Source organism: Acanthochromis polyacanthus, chromosome 3 (assembly GCF_021347895.1).
Source record: "Acanthochromis polyacanthus isolate Apoly-LR-REF ecotype Palm Island chromosome 3, KAUST_Apoly_ChrSc, whole genome shotgun sequence".
Taxonomy (NCBI): domain Eukaryota; kingdom Metazoa; phylum Chordata; class Actinopteri; family Pomacentridae; genus Acanthochromis; species Acanthochromis polyacanthus.
Window position 1 is genome coordinate 45,239,177 of NC_067115.1, and position 19,832 is coordinate 45,259,008.

At 39.7% G+C, this 19,832-nt stretch overlaps 1 protein-coding gene across 4 annotated transcripts in view; it reads left to right on the forward strand.

Annotated features, from left to right (window-relative positions):
- LOC110968748 (glutamate receptor 2-like) overlaps positions 1–19,832 on the forward strand; it is a 72,957-nt gene that overhangs the window by 18,501 nt on the left and 34,624 nt on the right. For all 4 annotated transcript variants that reach the window (XR_007941186.1, XM_051946440.1, XM_051946439.1 and 1 more), the window contains exons 2-10: positions 275–415; positions 7,001–7,240; positions 8,494–8,615; positions 11,861–11,935; positions 12,483–12,536; positions 15,199–15,357; positions 16,600–16,767; positions 17,700–17,804; positions 17,904–18,011. Coding sequence is in view for 3 of the 4 variants with exons in the window: in XM_051946440.1 (XP_051802400.1) it covers positions 275–415; positions 7,001–7,240; positions 8,494–8,615; positions 11,861–11,935; positions 12,483–12,536; positions 15,199–15,357; positions 16,600–16,767; positions 17,700–17,804; positions 17,904–18,011 (1,172 nt within the window). In the remaining variant the exon portion in view is untranslated. The remainder of the gene's footprint in view (positions 1–274; positions 416–7,000; positions 7,241–8,493; positions 8,616–11,860; positions 11,936–12,482; positions 12,537–15,198; positions 15,358–16,599; positions 16,768–17,699; positions 17,805–17,903; positions 18,012–19,832) is intronic.

The window sequence follows — 19,832 nt, forward strand, 5'->3', positions numbered from 1 at the left end:
CAGGAACCATACGATCATTTATAGTCTTTTGTTAACCAGTGAGAATGTCCCGAGATTCCCTCAAACTGTGCCATCATTTCTTTTCTGTCTGTTTCTTTTTCTTTTTTCCTTTTCATGTGTCCTTATGTATTTGCTATTTTTGAATAACAATGTACTGCATTTATGTCTGTTAAACATAAATACTAATTCCCAAAGTGCTTTTATAAATTGTCCTTTTGACATGGTTGTTGTCTGTCTGACCATGGCCCTGTCTTTCTGTCTGTGTTTGTCTCAGGTGGTTTATTCCCCCGGGGTGCAGATCAGGAGTACAGTGCATTCAGAGTTGGCATGGTTCAGTTTGGGATGGCAGATTTCAGACTGACTCCACATATAGATAACCTGGAGGTGGCCAACAGCTTTGCCGTTACAAACTGCTGTAAGTATTCTTTTCCTGTCTATTTCTGAACAGTATGAAAGCTTACTCACTCATAACAGCTGGGCAAAATGTGTAAATGTGAAAACACATGGGTTCACAAAGTTGTAAGTTGCCAGTTTTTGGTGTCCGACTGGACCCACGATCGCTAAGGAAAGAGGCAACAGTACACAACTCTACGACACAATCTGAGTGAACCATCATGCCACTGACAGTCACAAAACACAGCAATAATATGAGCTTGTCAAATTGAAAGTATGAACAAGACATACAAGAGTATGAATTTACATTAACATGTGGAAAAAATAGCACCTATTTATTGTTGTAACTCTCTTTCTCTTTTTTAAGGTTGCCCCAATGTACTAGTTGATGTAATTAAGGTTATGAACACCATCATTATAACTGAATTTTTAACTTTTTATTCTCACTCCAAGCAGAGGCGGTGACATTTTCAGTGCTGTGGGACTGACTCAGTGATATTTAAGTGGGGATGTGCATAGTAATGTTACATTCAATCGTGTTTATCCTGTAACTGTGAAGCCGAAACTAGAGGCAATGAGAACAAGGACTCCATGCGTGGAGTATGCTTAGCCTCCATCAGAACATGATGTAATGATGACCTGAGGCTCAAAGCTTTGCTATTTAAGTGCACTGTATTGTAATGGTAGTGAAGCACTGAGTCCTGTTTTCCTTCTGTCTACACTCCTGCTACACATGCATATGGTGTACCGATACCATGGTTACCTTATTTACTTTAAACACACAGTTCGATCATTTTAAAAGAAAAACCTGGAGGTGTCACGTGATGTGCGCAGCCAAAAGTTTGTTGCTTTCACAGTGTGCTTCAGGTCATTGGTATGGTGGTGTGCAGAGCCGAAACGCCAATTACTTCTCCAGTCGTACCTGACTGTAGCTGTCATTACGCGGCTCATTGCATAGAATGGCTGATTTTCATGCTTTACTTATTCATGTTTTATGGTGAAAGCTTTGTCACATCTAACATTTTAAATAGAAATAAAACATAGTGACTTGGAAAATAAGCAAAAACTTTCTCTTACACAATCTTATTAATTTTCTTCAATTTTATTCATATAGCGCCAGTTACAGTTCAGTCTCAAGATACTTTACAGAACTCAAATGCCTGAACTACTAAAGGGACCAATTCTTAAACTAGTAGCAGATGTGTTGTTTTTCTTTTTTAGTTTTCTTCTTTAAAACTTCCATCAACTGTGATGGTCATGAGTGTAATATGAAACACAGAGAGATAAGATGTGATGTTTTATTTCTAGAGAGAAGAACAAGGTCATTGAAGTAGGACAGCTGAATATAGCAGTACATGCAGAGACACATAAAACCTTTGTGCCCAACCTTCCTGTACAAAAACACATATCTTAACATTTCAGCAAAAATTAGCTATGATAGTGAAGTAACAAAATAGCCCTGTTTTTTTTATATAACACTGGAGTTTCCAGAGATTTAGGCCAGTTTCTGTAAAACCTAAGAATCTTTAGGTTTGAAAAAATAAATACTAAATGATCTCACTGTAGTGGAGCTGGTAAATGTGAATTTGGGGTCAAATTTTTCACGAGTGCTCGCTACAGAAAAGTTCAATATGGGTCTCTGTTGTATGGTTTTGCTCTGATATCATTGTACAAGTTAAAGTTGATTAAATATTTTTGATTTATTGCCATAATAATACTGAATTTGAGGCAGAAATAAACAATGATTTCACTGTGAACTGATTTGGTCGAAAGTTGGGCCCATGATATCCCAGATATTGTCTTGATTTGTTGAATGGACTGCTTTCATTGAATAGCCCCAGGCTGTACGGTAAAATGAAATAGGTCATGTGATTATCTACCGTGTTTATAGACTTTACACAGAAAGGCGATTTTTAAAAAAAAGCAAAATTTAAAATCGTGATTAAATGTCCAATTCACGGTCCAAATTATTTTCTGTACTGATGTCCAACATGGAAAATTGTTCATATCTCTGATTTTGATGCCAGTGAGAACTCATCCTCATTGCCACCGTGGCAGTAGCAGTCCATTTTAGGGGCAGAACCTTTCAGTACCGGTATCGGACGAAAAAACTGTCCAATTACTAGATACATTTTTGTTATTTTTACGAAGCACTAGCGGCCCAAAAAAAAAAAGTTGTACACTCTATTATTTTATTGGACCGCCTTTAGCTCTGAGAGTGACACACATTTGCCGTGCATCATTTCGAGAAGCGTCTGCAATGTCACAGCATTTATTTCTGTCCGGAGTTGGATTAGTTTTCTGCCAAGATCTTCTACTGATGATGGGAGAGTCAGACCAAAGTCTTCTCCAGAACACCACAAAAGTTCTCAGTGGGGCTGAGGTCTGGACTCTCATGGAGGACAGTCCGTCTCCTGCTCCCTGATCCATTTGTTGTCAATGTGACCCCATGAATCCTGGGATCATTATCTTGAAACGCAGCCAAAGACTCTATGGATGGAAAGACCTGGTGATTCAGTATCTTTAGGTCGTCAGCTGACCACATTCTTTGGGAAAAAAATGTTGCTGAACCTGACCAACTCCAGATCATAACCCTCGCCCCCACTAGCCATGATGAGGGCATCACTTCATCCGCCTCTTTTCTTACCCTAATGCCCCCATCTGCTGGTTTATCTTGGACTCCTTTGGACTCTATACCTACCATCAGACATGGAGGTGGCAGTATCATTATACTACCAATTTAACTGACTCAAGTTGGAGACAGAAAGACGACAAATGTAGTGGAACTGCACCACTTCAGGTGAAATGTCACTAAATTTGTCGTCTTTCTGACTTGATTCTTCAGGTTCTTGATGGGTTTAAGTCAGGACTTCGGGGAGACCAGTCTAGAACCTTTATTCTAGCCTGATGGAACCATTTCTTTACCATGTCTAATGTGTGTTTGGACTTGTTGTCTGGTTGAAACGTCCAACTGTGTCCAAGATCAACCTTCTGCTGATGGTTTTAGGTTCTCCTGAAAAATGCGGAGGTAATCCTCCTTCTTCATTTTTCCATTTCATTTGTGTAAAGCTCCAGTTCCACAAAGCATTATACTGCCTCCACCATGCCTGACGTGGCCGGATGTTCTTGGGGTTAAAAAAGACTAAGACCTGCCTAAGACAGTCTGAAATCAGTCCTCAAAAAGTTTTAAACAAGGACCAAAGTCAAACCTAAACTAGTCCTAAAAAGTCCAAGACATTGTTAATCCAGTCCTAAACCAGTCCTTAACCGGTCTGAAACCAAGACCAAAATCACACCAAAACCAATCCAAAAAAATAAATAATATTCAGAATCAGTCTGAAACCAGTTCTCAAAAAAAAAGCAGCACAAATTTGGGACCAAAACCAAAGCTAAACTTCTGCCCCCATCGTTTTGGAACATCAGACCACATGACCTTCTTTCATTGCTCCAGAGTCCAATCTTTATGCTCCATAGCAAACTGAAGCTTATTTTTCTGATTATCCTTACTGATCAGTGGTTTTCTTAGACCTACCGCTGTTTAATCCCAATCCTTTCAGTTTCTTGCATGTGATTTGTTATCACTTTCACTATTGAACAGCTGTGAGTTCTACTATTGGTTTCCTACGATCATTTAAGCGTTTGTTTGTGAAGATGATGGTTGTCCACTAACGTTTAGGTGTTAATGATGTGTTGGACGGTTCTTCACTTGATTTTAGTTGTTTCATCTCCTTAGTTGTTTTCTTTGCTTAATGCAGGCCAATAATTTGAACATTCTGAGACAGATTAACGTCCTTTCTACGAGCACAGGATATGTCTTACAATTTGGTTGTTTCAGAAATGAGAAGCTCCTCACTGCATCAACTAGGAAGAAGTTGTTGTCATCACTGCAGTAATTATCCAATGGAAGAATCTTATCTATTTGTTTAGTTAAATCCAAGTGGCAACCTTTTTTGGCCAGGCAGTGTATTAGTCAATGTTGATATGTAGCTGGATTCTATACTTTGAAGTAAAACCAAATATCTTACCATAGCTACACTGATGACACTGATTCACCAGTAGCTCCAGATGTATCACAACAAATGCACTGAACAAATCAAGCATTGCTGAAAATTCTCTACATTTAAAGAAAATTAGAACTGAAGTAACTCAATGTTAATTAAGAACAATTGAAAATCCATTCCCAGGTTCAGTTGCTAGCCTTAAAGACTACAAAACACACCAGAATTCTTGACTTCACATCAAGTTAGCCAAGTTCGTTTGTAGAGCACATTTAAAAGCAAGTCACTTATAAGATATTTACAAGAAACAAAACTTGGATGAGCACCACAAGGGGGAATCAGCCAGTACACATGGTTAGCAGACAATCTTGCAAAGAATGACTGGAGAATTGATGCTTTTATACTCAGGATCACATTCTCGATTACTGGGAGTTTATCAACTCGTTCGAGGTGAACAGTGCCTGGAAAGTGGACGAGAACAGACGGCAGTGACAAGGGGGCAGAGATAAAAGTTGAAATTCTTGATAGTCAAGTTCCAGCAGCCTTCAGTCTGAATGAAACTCACTGAAACCAACTATTTAAACGTTGAATCTTCTAAACAGGTGGTATTTTATCAGTCTTCACGTTCGTCAGGACAAATGTTGATGTTGGTTAAATATTTAAAGAACTGAATCAGCGCAGTGTTTATATACTAAAACTGCATATTGTCTGGAGTTTATGATGTGTGATTAGAATGTATAAAATGAAAATATCTGCAAATCACCTCAAATGAAGTTAATCTCAAGTGTCATATTGTTGATTCAACATTTAAACCAATCAGCTGTTAGATCAGGTGAGAGCCATGATGTCATCTCTTTGGATTTTACCTACACACGTGGACAAAATTGTTGGTACCCCTCAGTTAAAGAAGGAAAAACCCACAATTCTCACTGAAATCACTTGAAACTCACAAAAGTAACAATAAATACAAATTTATTGAAAATTAAATAATCAAAAACAGCCATTACTTTTGAATTGTTGATTAACATAATTATTTAAAAAAACAAACTAATGAAACAGGCCTGGACAAAAATGATGGTACCTCTATAAAAGATTGAAAACTATTTGACCAGAGTGACATGATTAACTCAGGTGTGTCATTTAATTGACATCACAGGTGTTTCCAAACTCATAATCAGTCAGTCTGCCTATTTAAAGGGAGACAAGTAGTCACCCTGCTGTTTGGTGAAAAGGTGTGTACCACACTGAACATGGACAACAGAAAGCGAAGGAGAGAATTGTCCCAGGACATCCGAAAAAAAAATGATAGACAAACATCTTAAAGGTAAAGGCTATAAGACCATCTCTAAACAGCTTGAAGTTCCTGTGACAACAGTGGCTCATATTATTCAGAAGTTCAAGACCCACGGGACAGTAGCCAACCTCCCTGGATGTGGCCGCAAGAGGAAAATTGATGACAAATTGAAGAGACGGATCGTTGGAATTGTATCCAAAGAGCCCAGAGCAACCTCCAAATAAATTAAAGGTGAACTCCAAGGCCAAGGTACATCAGTGTCAGATCGCACCATTCGTCGTTGTTTGAGCCAAAGTGGACTTCATGGGAGACGACCAAGGAGGACACCACTGCTGAAAAAAACTCATAAAAAAGCGAGACTGGAATTTGCAAAAATGCATGTTGACAAGCCACAAAGCTTCTGGGAGAATGTCCTTTGGACAGATGAGACCAAACTGGAGCTTTTTGGTAAGGCACATCAACTCTATGTTCATAGACTCAAAAACCAAGCATACGAAGAAAAGAACACTGTCCCTACGGTGAAACATGGAGGAGGCTCAGTAATGTTTTGGGGCTGCTTTGCTGCATCTGGCACAGGGTGTCTTGAAAGTGTGCAAGGTACGATGAAATCTGAAGACTATCAAGGCATTCTGGAGAGAAATGTGCTGCCTAGTGTCAGAAAGCTTGGTCTCAGTTGCAGGTCATGGGTCTTCCAACAGGACAACGATCCAAAACACACAGCCAAAAACACCCAAGAATGGCTGAGAGAAAAGCGTTGGACTATTCTAAAGTGGCCTTCTATGAGCCCAGATCTGAATCCCATTGAACATATGTGGAAGGAGCTGAAACATGCCATTTGGAGAAGACACCCATCAAACCTGAGACAACTGGAGCTGTTTGCTCATGAGGAGTGGGCCAAAATACCTGTTGACAGCTGCAGAACGCTCATTGACAAATACAGAAATCGTTTAATTGCAGTGATTGCCTCAAAAGGTTGTGCAACAAAATATTAAGTTATGGGTACCATCATTTTTGTCCAGCCCTATTTCATTAGTTTGTTTTTTTAAATAATTATGTTAATCAACAATTCAAAAGTGATGGCTGATTTTGATTATTTCATTTTCAATAAATTTTTATTTATTGTTACTTTTGTGAGTTTCAAGTGATTTCAGTGAGAATTGTGGGTTTTTCCTTCTTTAACTGAGGGGTACCAACAATTTTGTCCACGTGTGTAAATCTTGCCTGTTTACTGTGGTTGAGTCTTATCCTCTCTGTTTGTCTGTCTCTTCTCGTCTGAAAAAATTACTAAAATCTTTCTCTTTCTTTTTTTAAATAGTTTGTTCCCAGTTCTCTCGAGGTGTCTACGCCATTTTCGGCTTCTACGATAAGAAGTCGGTCAACACCATCACATCCTTCTGTGAGACTCTTCACGTCTCCTTCATCACACCGTCTTTCCCGGCAGAAGGAATGAATCAGTTTGTTCTCCAAATGAGGCCAGACATCAAGGGGCCACTAGTTTCATTAGTGGAGTACTACAAGTGGGAAAATTTTGCCTATCTGTACGACAGCGATAGAGGTAATGAGATTCACATTGTTCTTCACATATTTGTAGCTGCTCTAAACTTTTGATATACATAACTTACCATTATTTTGGTGATTGGTTTTACTGATGAGGGACACAACCAATGGAATTCACAAACAGGATCATCACAAAGGACAACAAAAAAGTCCTGCAAAACCTGACTCAAGGAGGGTGGCCATATGTCTCCACTAGTTGGGTTGAGGGAGGGAGAATGGGACAACAGATGGAGAACAGAAAAACAGTGCATAAAAGAGGACCAAACATGAACTATTGGAGAGAGAAGACACAACATTAGTGACTCAAATTAATAAGGTATCCCAAATATCCCCTTGCAAATAAAGTCTGTCATCATTGGGCTGAGTGACTATTGTCTGGTTGGCCTCGCACTGCTCATTATGAAATGTTTTAAGAGGCTAGTGCTACAGCACATCAAAGCCTGCCACCCACCTTTGACCCACACCAGTCAACCATCAAGTTCCTTGATCCACCGGAATTTGCTGCCAAGGTGAAGCATGTTGTATTGTGTGTTTTGAAAAGTGCTATATAAATAAAGTTTATAATTATTATTATTTTTCTTGTTATCAGAAATGAATCTACAAATAAGATGAACCATATAACCTTATTTCAGTCAACTGAGCAGAATTTATTTGCCAAACTGTTGACAATATCTACATTTTAGCAGAATGAACACTTGTGCCACAAGTAAATAATAATTTTACCATTAATTATGGGACAATAATGATTCTGAAAGATAACCATGATGATGGAGGATTAATGACAGAAATCAAAAAGAGTTAAACAGCCATTCTGTATTACTTTGCCCTGCTATTGTTGCAGACTGAAGCAGTGACTCAGCATTAAAGAGGAGTACCTGAGATCAAGAAAACAACAAACTAACTGAGTAAACATTTCCATACATTGAAATGATTTTGCATTTGGTGTAAATTTAACATCTAAAAATATGAAGGAAAAAACTCCTGTTGCATTTTTAATGAAGAAACACGAACAAAACACACAAGGCAAAGGGAGTACCAGAATCATATAAGTTGTTTTCAGAGCTCTTTTCAGTAGGTTTTTCTTGAAAAATAAAAATGTTTATAGTCTTGATTCACGTATTACACATTAACAAAATCATTTTGTACTGTCTATACATGCTTCACTAATAACATACATAGTATGAAATCTTTGATTGTTAAGTATTGGGATTTCACTAATTATGACTTGTGTGTGCATTTATGTGTTTGCAGGTCTTTCTACTCTTCAAGTCATACTGGACACTGCAGCGGAGAAAAAATGGGTCGTCACAGCAATAAATGTAGGAAACCTAAAAGATGAAAGAAAAGATGAAGCCTACCGTTCCCTGTTTCAGGTACTGATATTCTATTCTCACACGGCACTGCAGGATACATTAAAACAGGCACAATAGAAAAAAGGGTGGTGAATCTCAGCCACTAACACAGATTTCAAGGCTAAGACTCATGATCATTTACATTACTCTCACTGAAACATCAAAACTATGAATGAACACATATGGAATTATGTAGTAAACAAAAAGTGTGAAATAAATCAAAACATGCTTTATATTTTAGATTCTTTGCTTTGATTGCTGCTTTGCAAACCCTTGGCTTTCTCTCAGTGAGCTTCATGAGGTAGAACCTGAAATGGTTTCACTTCACAGGTGTTCTTTGTCAAGGTTCATTTGTGGAATTTCTTCCTTCTTAATGGGGTTGGGACCATCAGCTGTGCTGTGCAGAAGTCAGGTTAGTCCACAGTTGACAGTCCTATTTGACAACTGTTAAAATCCATATTATGGCAAGAACCAGTAGGCTAAGAGAAACTACAATCCATCATTACTTAAGAACTGAAGATCAGTCAGTCTGGAAAATTTTAAGAACTTTCAATGAATACTCAAAGAATCATTAGGAACTTCCCAGGAACCTACCAGGAACTATCTAGGAACTACCCAGGAACCATCCAGGAACTATCCAGGAACCATCTAGGAACTACCCAGGAACCATCTAGGAACTACCCATGAACCATCCAGGAACTACCCAGGAACCCACAAGGACTTTGAATGTGTCCCCAAGTACAGTCGCAAAAACCATCCAGCTCTACGTTCAAACTGGTTTACATGAGGACTGCTCTAGGAAAGGAAGACCAAGAGTCTCCTCTGCTGCTGAGGAGGAGTTCATCCGAGTCTGCAGCCTCAGAAATGGAAAGTTAACAGCAGCTCAGATTAGAGCCCAGATAAATGCCACACAGAGTTCTAGTAGCAGACACATCTCTACATCAACTGTTCAGGGGAGACTGACCAATCAGGCCTTTATGGTCCAATAGCTGCTCAGAAACCACTACTAAGGAGAAGCAACAAGCAGAAGAGATTAGTTTGGACCCAGAAACACCAGGAATGGACATTAGACCAGTGGAGATCTGGGCTTTGGTTTGAAGAGTCAAAATGTGAGATCTTTGGTTCCACTCGCCGTGTCTTTGGAAACCAGAAAAGGTGAACGGATGGTCTCTACATGCATGGTTCTCACCGTGAAGCATGGAGGAGGAGGTGTGATGGTCTCTACATGCATGGTTCTCACCGTGAAGCATGGAGGAGGTGGTGTGATGGTCTCTACATGCATGGTTCTCACCGTGAAGCATGGAGGAGGAGGTGTGATGGTCTCTACATGCATGGTTCCCACTGTGAAGCATGGAGGAGGAGGTATGATGGTGTCTTTTGGGGATTTATTCCAAACTGAAGGAACCCTGAACCAGCATGGCTACTACAGCATCCTACAGCCACATGACATCCCATCTGGTTTGGTTTAGTTGGACCATCATTTCTTCTCCAACAGGACAATGAGCCCAAACAAACCTCCAGGCTGTGGAAGGACTATCTGACCAAGAAGTTGATGATGGAGATGATCTGGCCTCCACAGTCACCTGACCTAAACCCAATCCAGATGGTTTGGGATGAGATGGACCACAGAGTGAAGGTAGAAGGACCAACAAGTGCTCAGCATCTCTGGAACTCTTTCAAGACTGTTGGAGAACTATTTCAGGTTCTACCTCCTGAAGCTCATCCAGAGAACGCCAAGCGTGTTCAAAGCAGTAATCAAATCAATAACACATGGTTTGACTTATTTCACACTTTTTATTACATAGTTCCCTCTGTGTTCATTCGTAGTTTTGATGCCTCCAGGGAGAATCTCCAATGTAAATAGTCATGAAAATAAAGAAAAACCATTTTATGAGAAGGTGTGTCCAAACTTTTGATGGATAGTGTATTAGTTTGTGTATAACAGGTTATTGTATTACTATGTTATCTGTGAATTAAAGACTTGTTACCTTGTTGCTGCCCCCTGAAATTTGAGGAGTCCTATTATCTGTTGGAGACCCTAAAGTTAATTTGCTGGCAGTGTGTTTAACAATAATAGGATAAAACAGAGACAGGCTTACAAAAGTACATGTAAGACATTTCAATTAGCAACTAATCATTAAGGTAATCACAAATATATGCTAGCAGTACTGCAAGCAGTATTCAAAGTTTAGATTGACAACTCTATCAATGTCAATTGAACATTTTTAAGTTTTGCGAAGGATTTCGGATTATGCAGTGAGGAAGTCAAGATTTATTTTTATTTTTTTTATGAGAGTTAGCCATTTTGTTTCCCTGACTGCAAATATTTCACCAACGTAATTCCACCCATCACTGGTTTGAGGAACATTAAAACCACACCCTCTGCTTAGCTCCACCTATGACAACTGTGACTATAAGCAAGCCAGACCATTATGTATGACAGAATAAACTGGCTAAGCGAACTACCTAAAGACTAACCTTGTATCAGATAAGAATGTCACTGTGGCTCAGGAAAATACCACTTGTTATTTTCAGGGCTGTGTTTCACACTGGAGAGCTTCACAGATTTAATGACTACACGTGTTTTTCCACTAGTGCCTACTCGGCTCGGCTCGAATCAGTTTAGGTGGTTTTCCATTACAGCTGAGTTCCACTTCATCGTAGGTGGAGTCATAAAACACTCTCCGTACTCCAACATGGTCTCCAATAATCTAGTGGTGGAGTCGAGGCCACTCTCTCTCTGGGAGATCGCCGGTCGGTGTCGTAAATGGTGTCCATTTGGTTAAACCACTTCCAACACCTCTGGTTTGATCCAATCTGGCCGTTGTGGTCCTTGATGGTCACTTTGGAGCTTATTCAGCTTCTCCTAACACTGCTTCATTGTCCTGCTGTATCCGTGGACGACCATCTGCTCTGAGACCTCCTGATAAACTTTCTGGTTACGAGTCGCAGCGTCCAGCTCCCTCTGTATTCTTTGGTCCGCCACCAAAGACAGAAAAGTCTCTACCTCTTAATTTGTCCATGGTACAGGTCTGGTGTGTCGTCACTCCCTGTCCAATCAGAGGCCTGCACTCTGTAGACGTCACATTATCGGCTCCAATCAGCTCTCTGGGAACCCCGGCCCAGTAGATACTAAAATAGTAGCTGGTACCAGGTACTACATCCTGATGGAAAACCTCACAAACTCAGTAGAGTCGAGCTGAGTAGCTGCTAGTAGAAAAGCGCCATAAGATGCTATGTACTGTTACATGCTTCTCTGTTTTTAGGACCTGGAGATCCGTAAGAAGCGACGTATCATTCTGGACTGTGAACAAGACAAAGTCAAAGATATCATGGAACAGGTTGATTCCAGTCTTCTCAATAATCCACTACCACCAGTAGAAGTATTTGTTGTGCCCTTGAAAAGGGGAATAGCGAGGGGAGAATGATAAGAAATCCAGCATGCACTTGTACTGAGTTTATCATTTCGCATATGATATCAGTCTATCCATCATGAAAGAGTTCCCACATATGCCTGGCAGTTGGTGACCAAGTGCTTGCTCAGTGGGAATTAAAAGGAAAGTTTTGATTTGTTGGGTTTCTCTGTTTAAAATGTCGGAAATCGAACTGAATTAATTTAAGTTAAATGAGTAAAAAATTGCGAAAAAGCTGTAAAAATAAAGAATAACATGAATAAAGATAAGCTTTTAAAAATAAAGGTGTGTCCAAACTGTTGAATCGTGCAATACCGTACCACTTCTTCAAAAATTGTGATTTTAGAATAAAACTGTAGTTTTTTTTAAATGACAAAAATGTAGACAGGGGTTTTCACAGCTGGCAAATGTTTAAAAAATACAGCAGCTCTTTTTCTGATAGTTTTATTGAACTCTTGTTGTCTTTCCCCATCAGGTGATCACTATAGGCAGACATGTGAAGGGATACCACTACATCATCGCAAACTTGGTAAGTAATTGTCCCATCTTTAAATTCACCTTACCAAATGCAGCTAATGTAAGACTGAAAAATAACAATATACTTGAAGGCCAATTATTTTATGAAGAACTTAGATTGGAGTCCAATAACAGATTTACAGTAATCAAGAAGCAAACAGCCACATTCATGGGTCATTCCAGGTGAAATGACCAGATATTCCTTGGGGGTGTTGCTGCACCATTTTCAAATTAGTCCTAAATTTGCATGCTATTAGATAGTCACAAAAGTACTTTCTATGCAAAATTGTAGGCCTGTAGCTCAAATAGTTTCTGAGTTGTGGGGGTCTGAAATTTTCAGAATTTGGGCTATAAAAAGCCTCGCCAGCATTTTTTGCATCTTTAAGTGGTTTTTTCTCAGCCTCTAGACATACCAGAGAGCTGTGAGTTGGTAAACAAGGCCTCTGCATGTAGCTAGTGCCCCACAAACATCCCCAGGTGTTTCCCTACACTCTGCAGGCGGTGGGGGCTTGTTAAAAATGCTAAAAATTAAGAGACACCTACTCACGAATGGGGTTTGGGACCTTAAAAGTGCTAGAAATACTGCACGGAAGTGTTCTAACACCCCTGGGTTCCATTCTACACAAACTTGTGTGATAACTTAGCAAACTGGAGCTTTCTAGGTACCTCAGTTTGGAAAATATGAGCTCCCAAAGTTGGATGAGATTTTAAATTGGCTATTTTGGGGGGCAAAAATCTCAATGTGGGACAGGTACCAGAGACCCCAAATTTTTCTACAAGACAGTTCCATCTGTCATCTATCACTGTACTTAATTTGAAATAAAAATTTCAGGTGTAAAAATTGGAAGCGTTAATATTCAAGTTGCCCAAGTCAGTGTTCAAAGTTATTTGGTATCAGAAATTTCATAGTTTATATCCGGAGTTGTAGCCGTAAAAAATAGGTTCGGACTTCAGTTGAACCAACATCCAGCCAATCATGTTACCCTCCTCTGATCATGTGATGCTTGAATGCACAGGAAGCACCTCTAACACCGGCATCTCGTTGAGTGTTATTAATTCTTTATTCGTCTTCTACACACGAGAACACAAGGGATCGCTGGACTAGAAAATGAGAACCACTGAAGAAGAATACTCAGTTTTTTTCATTGAAGGGGGGGCAGTGCTGTGGCTATATCATAGTCACGGAAAAATATGGCCCTGGAGAGCAGGAGAAACCTGGGTTTGATGGGATGATTAGAACAAAAAGAGGGAGGAGGAGAGAGGAGAATGGAAAAAGAACAACCGAAACTGCACAGACAGTGACTTCTGCCTCCTATGTGAGGAAGAGTAAAGACTGGAATCCATGTACTGCCAATAATGGAGGCATACTTGTGGCAGAGCTGACCGGGAAGTTATGAGCATGTTCTATCCAAGACGTCAGCTCCAGTTCTTGGTTAATCACCGCTTTATCCTCTGTTGGTTCATGGGATCTGGAGCCGATCCCAGCTGATTTAGCACTGTGGACAGATCACCAGTCTGTCGCAGTGCCGCATACAGAGACAGAAAATCAAGCACTCACATTCACACCAACAGATAATTTAGAATAACCTCAGCATGTCTTTGGACTATGCAAGGAAGCTAGAGTACCTGTTGGGAACCCACACATGCACAGGGAGAACATGCAAACTCCACATAGGAAGACCCCAGGCCAAGACTTGAACCCATTCGACCTTTTAAGATTTTAGGCATCTGGGAGAAACTATGAAGCCTAAATACATGCAGTACTAGGAGGTTAGAAGTCTGTAGGGGTCTTTGTTCAATGGAACAAACTGAACAACATTAGAAAACCTGCCTACAGTAGCGAAGATTGTTATGAGGTACACCAGTCACAAAGTCCACTGCTATGTGGGACCAGGGATGGTGTGGCACAGAAAGAGGTTGTAGAAGGCCGAAGGCTGCTTGGTGTGATGCCTTGCTGCGAATTCCTTGGTGTCAGAGACAATGGAGGGCCACCACAATCACAGACAGAGGAGAGTGAAGGCACTGTGAAGACCTGACTGATGGCCCTCTTGTGGACAGTTCTCTGGAGATGAGTGGCTCTGCTGTGCCTCTTGGACCACCTGCTCAGTCTCCCACCTCCAAAAACTGCAGCCGTCTTGATGCCACTATGGTCAACATTTCAACATAAAACAATACTTTGTTCCATAATCTTACCTTACAGCTGCAGACAGAATGCGGTCTTTATGACAGTTTGGCTGCAAAGTTTTAGATGATGTTTGCAGACAACACGTCTACACACTAATTGTCCTTCAGTTCACACAAATAATATAGAAACATAACTAATGTGCTAGAGGTCATGTTAACATTGCAAGCCATCGAGCAAAAATGAAGCTCTTTTCCGTCTAATTTTGTTCACAGGTTTGTTAGTTGCTCTGCTTCTGCTTGAGCAGCACAAAGGCACACATTTGTGGCTGAGCAAAGTTAGACCTGCCCCGATCAAAGAGATTCAAATGAGCAGTTCAATAATAACCTCCAATGAATACAGTAATGGGTGGTATTCCATAGACAGGTGAAAATCCCTGCATTGGTCGAGGCTCCGTCAGATCCTGTGGGGAAATAAAATAGGGTTTGCACATAAACAAAAAGAAACAGTCATTTGTTGAAATTATTTTCTTTGTTTTTTGATATTCTTTCAGGGATTTGTGGATGGTGACCTCTCTAAAATCCAGTATGGAGGTGCGAATGTGTCTGGTTTTCAGATCGTAGATTTTGATGATCCTGTGGTGGCGAAGTTCGACCAGCGATGGGAGGCTTTGGAAGAGAAGGAGTATCCTGGTGCTGATACACGGATCAGAGTAAGACTTGGACATCCAACATTACTTCTTTGGCTGGTTTTAATGAGTTTATTAAATGGTTTCAGGAAACAAAATATGCTGTGTGATGAAGATCAGATCATACAATAATCACCTATCAAAGGTGAGAATATGAGGCCAATAGGCTTGCTGAACTCTGACCTTAAAATATTATGTAAAACTTTAGCAAAACGGGTACAAAATCTAATGCCAGAAAATATTGATAGAAACCAAAATGGATTTGTAATGGGAAGGCGTGGTTTCCACAATGTCAGATGAGAACTAAATAATGTTAGCATCAGTAAGGAAACTTCAGAACCTGCTCTTCTATCATTAGATGCAGAGAAAGCCTTTGATACAGTCAAGTGACCATATCTGTTTGATGTTCTGGAAATGTCCGGGTTCAAAGAGAGCTTTAGAAAGTGGATCCATCGGATTTATAAAATCTTGACAAACAGAAACATTTCACAACCTTTTAACATCAAAGAGGCTGTCGTCAGGGTTGTCCACTGTCCCCGCTGCTGTTCACATTAGCAACAGAACCTTTGGACATTGCTGCACAGTTGCATTCACAGCTTCATGGAATAACAGTCAGACAGACTGAACATAAGGTGTCACTCTATGCTGATGATATCATTTTGTTTATTCCAAAACTAAGCGAATCAATTCCAGCGCTACTGCAGTTATGTGGAGTATATGTGATGCAGTGAAAGTTTATCTGATATGGATATCTCCAGTAATTCCATTGATGCTCTGTACCAGGGGTCGGCAAGTAGATGTGGCTTCGGCCCAAAATGTTTGTAAACAATCGAACAGCGGGCCAACCTGCGGGGGGGTGCGCTCCGATTCCGCGAGCAGCGGAGCTTCTACAGCTGATCGCCACTGTTTGGGACACACGTCTCAATTCTGATCACAGATGTATTAAAAATGACTCCCGAGACAACATGTGTGTGTCTCGGGAGTCATTTTTAATACATCTGTGATCAGAATTGAGACGTGTGTCCCAAACAGTGGCGATCAGCTGTAGAAGCTCCGCTGCTCGCGGAATCGGAGCGCACCCCCCCGCAGGTTGGCCCGCTGTTCGATTGTTTACAAACATTTTGGGCCGAAGCCACATCTACTTGCCGACCCCTGGTACAGAGCATCAATGGAAATATTCATGACGGGCCATTTTTGGCCCGCGTGCCGCCAGTTGCCGACCACTGCTCTATACTCATTTGTTGTCTCTGTGTCTTTGTCTTTTAGTATACCTCCGCCCTTACCTATGATGCTGTCCATGTGATGACTGAGGCATTCCGCTTCCTGCACAAACAGAGAATAGACATGAGTCGTCGTGGAAACAGTGGAGACTGTCTGGCCAATCCAGCAGTTCCCTGGGCACAGGGCGTGGAGATTGAACGTGCCCTCAAACAGGTAACTAAATCAGGAGAAGTCAGGAGGACAGAGATGCAGATACTGGAGACAAATGGAAGTAGCAAAGTTTTAACGTGGCCCCCTAAACAGCATCAAGGTTAACACTTTCTACAAGGCAATGTAGTTGTCAATCAAATACAGCAGGTCCTCGACTTTCATTGGAGTTCCGTTCCTACATTGTGATGTAAGTCGATTTTTCACCATAAGTCGGAACTCCAGTGAAAATGTAAAAAAGCCGTTACGTGCATCACGATATTGATCAGTTTACATATTTGTAAAAATGTAAACTAAAAGTCTGACTTACGCTGGGAGCCATAATGAAGTTAGCGGGTGTAGCATAATCCAATGTGGTGGCAAATGTAAACAAAGCCATCTTATCGCGCCATGTGACGACTGAACATAATGATGAACACAAAAATGATGCCTCTGTGACAAACTTTTCGCCTTGTAAAATATAAAACTTAAAGCTCTGTTCAGAGTTATATGATACTGTACATCTAAAACTCACAAATCTTTACCTCAAACATGCCACCTGGATCATATTTGTCTCTATTTGTCTTTATACAAGAATGCATTCTCATCCAATACAACAATTTGTGCTCAGGGTCAGCATATAATAACAAAGAATACTGTCAGAAACCTAGAACATAAATCTAATCAAACATGTACATAACTATTGTGTGTTTTCATCCTGTTGTCCAGCTGTCTCTCAAATCTTAACCAATAGATGCATGCAATAGAGACTTTTGGGGCATTTTATTTAAAATAATTGCTCTCATATTATTGCTTGTTTCACTAAATCAGATCAACAACAGAGCCTGAAATCCATGGAAGTTTCTTTGGCCATTTTTACTATGTAGCAATTATTATTTTTAACAATTATATTATTGCTTTCAGTATATATGTTTTCAGTATATGTGATGTGTGTCTAGGTGCGCGTGGATGGTTTAACTGGGAACATTCAGTTTGACCAGTATGGAAAGAGGGTCAACTACTCAGTGACAGTCATGGAGCTGAAGAACAACGGACCTGTTAAGGTGACAGAAGAATCAATTTGCGGAAAGTACTACTATCATAGTATGTCGCAATTTGGAAGATACATACATATATATTCTGCTTTGTACGTGTGTTCTTAGATTGGTTATTGGAATGAAGTCGACAAGATGGTGGTGACAAAGTCAGACCTTTACCCTAATGACACAATGGGAATGGAAAACAAGACGGTCATCGTTACAACTATACTGGTAACACATGCAGTTCACTTTTCACTATGACGCCAACATGAAAGTTTATACCAAGTGAGATAAACAAAGGAATGCAAGCTATTGGGAGGATGTTGAACAACTACCTAGCGAATAGTAACAGAATAATGAGCTGATAGCATTTTAGCTAGCTACGTAAAACATATAACTGTCTGGCCAGAAAATGACTTAGCAGTTTTTTGTTATGTTTTCTCTCAGTTTTGTGCTGGTGGATTGTTACTAGGTTGTAAGTAGAGCTTCAAAATGGATATAGAAAAAAGGAGTAGAAATAAAAAATAAATAATAGGCAATTTATTCAAAGCTGTATTTAAATTTGAATGGACTATTCATCGGCTGATCAAAAGTTTAAGACTACAGCCTTTAAAAGGCAGAATCTGTGCAGAAATCTGGCTTTTGTGTCTTTTTCTGTCAATCACTGTCATGACCTCCTGGTGGCAAATGCAAAAAGTCTTTCTGTCTTTGAATGTAGCAGGATTGTTGGGCTGGCCAAGCAATTATTCTTAATTTTCTATGATAGATTGAAACACACGAATATTTGTAAAAAGAAAAAAAAAGACTTTCACGCATTTTGGTTCTTTCGTAGCTTTATTACAGTTCTTCTGGAAATATGACAACATCTGTGAGTCAAAAATAGACATACAGCAATGCTAATGTTTAGTTCAATGTCCTTTGGTCATTTTAACCTCAACAAGGTGCTTATGGTCGCCATCTACAAGCTTCTGGCAAGTTTCTGATTATATCTTTGACCACTCTTCTTGGCAGAATAGGTGGAGTTAGACTAAATTTCTTTTATATTTTGTGACAGTTTACATAATTTTAAATAAGGAGATGCAGAAAGTAGCCAAATGGCTACAGACATCCTGCCTCACTCTAAACTTAGATAAAACAGTCTCAATGTTTTTTTCAAATAAAAGAAAACTATTAAAAATATGTGAAATCGAAGTAAATGGGCAAAAACTTAAAAATGTAGATGAAACAAAATACTTGGGTTTAACAATAGATTCAAATCTTTGTTTTAAAACCCATATTAAAAAAATTGGTAATAAACTAAAATTTAATTTAATGAATTATAAACATATTAGAAATTCTTTAACAACAGAGGCCTCTTATACTTATCTCAATACGATGATTGTCCCGCATCTTTTATATTGTATGTCCAGCTGGTCTCAGGCTTGTGAAACATCAGTGAAACCACTTGAGTCTTTGTATAAGAGAGCCCTAAAAATTCATGATAGAAAGCCTTTTCGATATCATCACTGTAACATCCTTAATAAATACAATTTTTTTAGTTTTGATAATTTAATTAAATTCAATCAAATTTCCTTATTATTTAAAATAATTCATAATCTGACTGCCCCCCCACTGAGAAAGTTTATTACTCTGAGTGCAGAACAAATTTCTCGGTCTACACGGTCGACAGTCAGAGGAGAGTGTATTGTTCCAAGGTGCAGAACTACTTTTGGCCAACAGTCATTTTCTTACAGAGCTGTGAGCCTTTGGAACACTCTTCCCAGTGAAATCATGGCATGCACAGACTTTAGCGTGTTCAAGCGTTTAACTAGAACATGGTTATTGTCGCAGCAAGTTTGTACACATTGAGTGACTGGGGTAAACTGTAACTGTATGTGTTACTGTGTGACTGTTACAATGTACTGTTTTTTTTTTTTTTTTCTTTTAATGGTAACAGCAACCTGCCCAGGGACTACAGGTGGAAATTAGCTCTTTGTGCTATAACCTGGCACATGCATATTTTCCTTATATGGATTAATGTTTATTGTGCATTGTCCCTGATTAAATAAATGA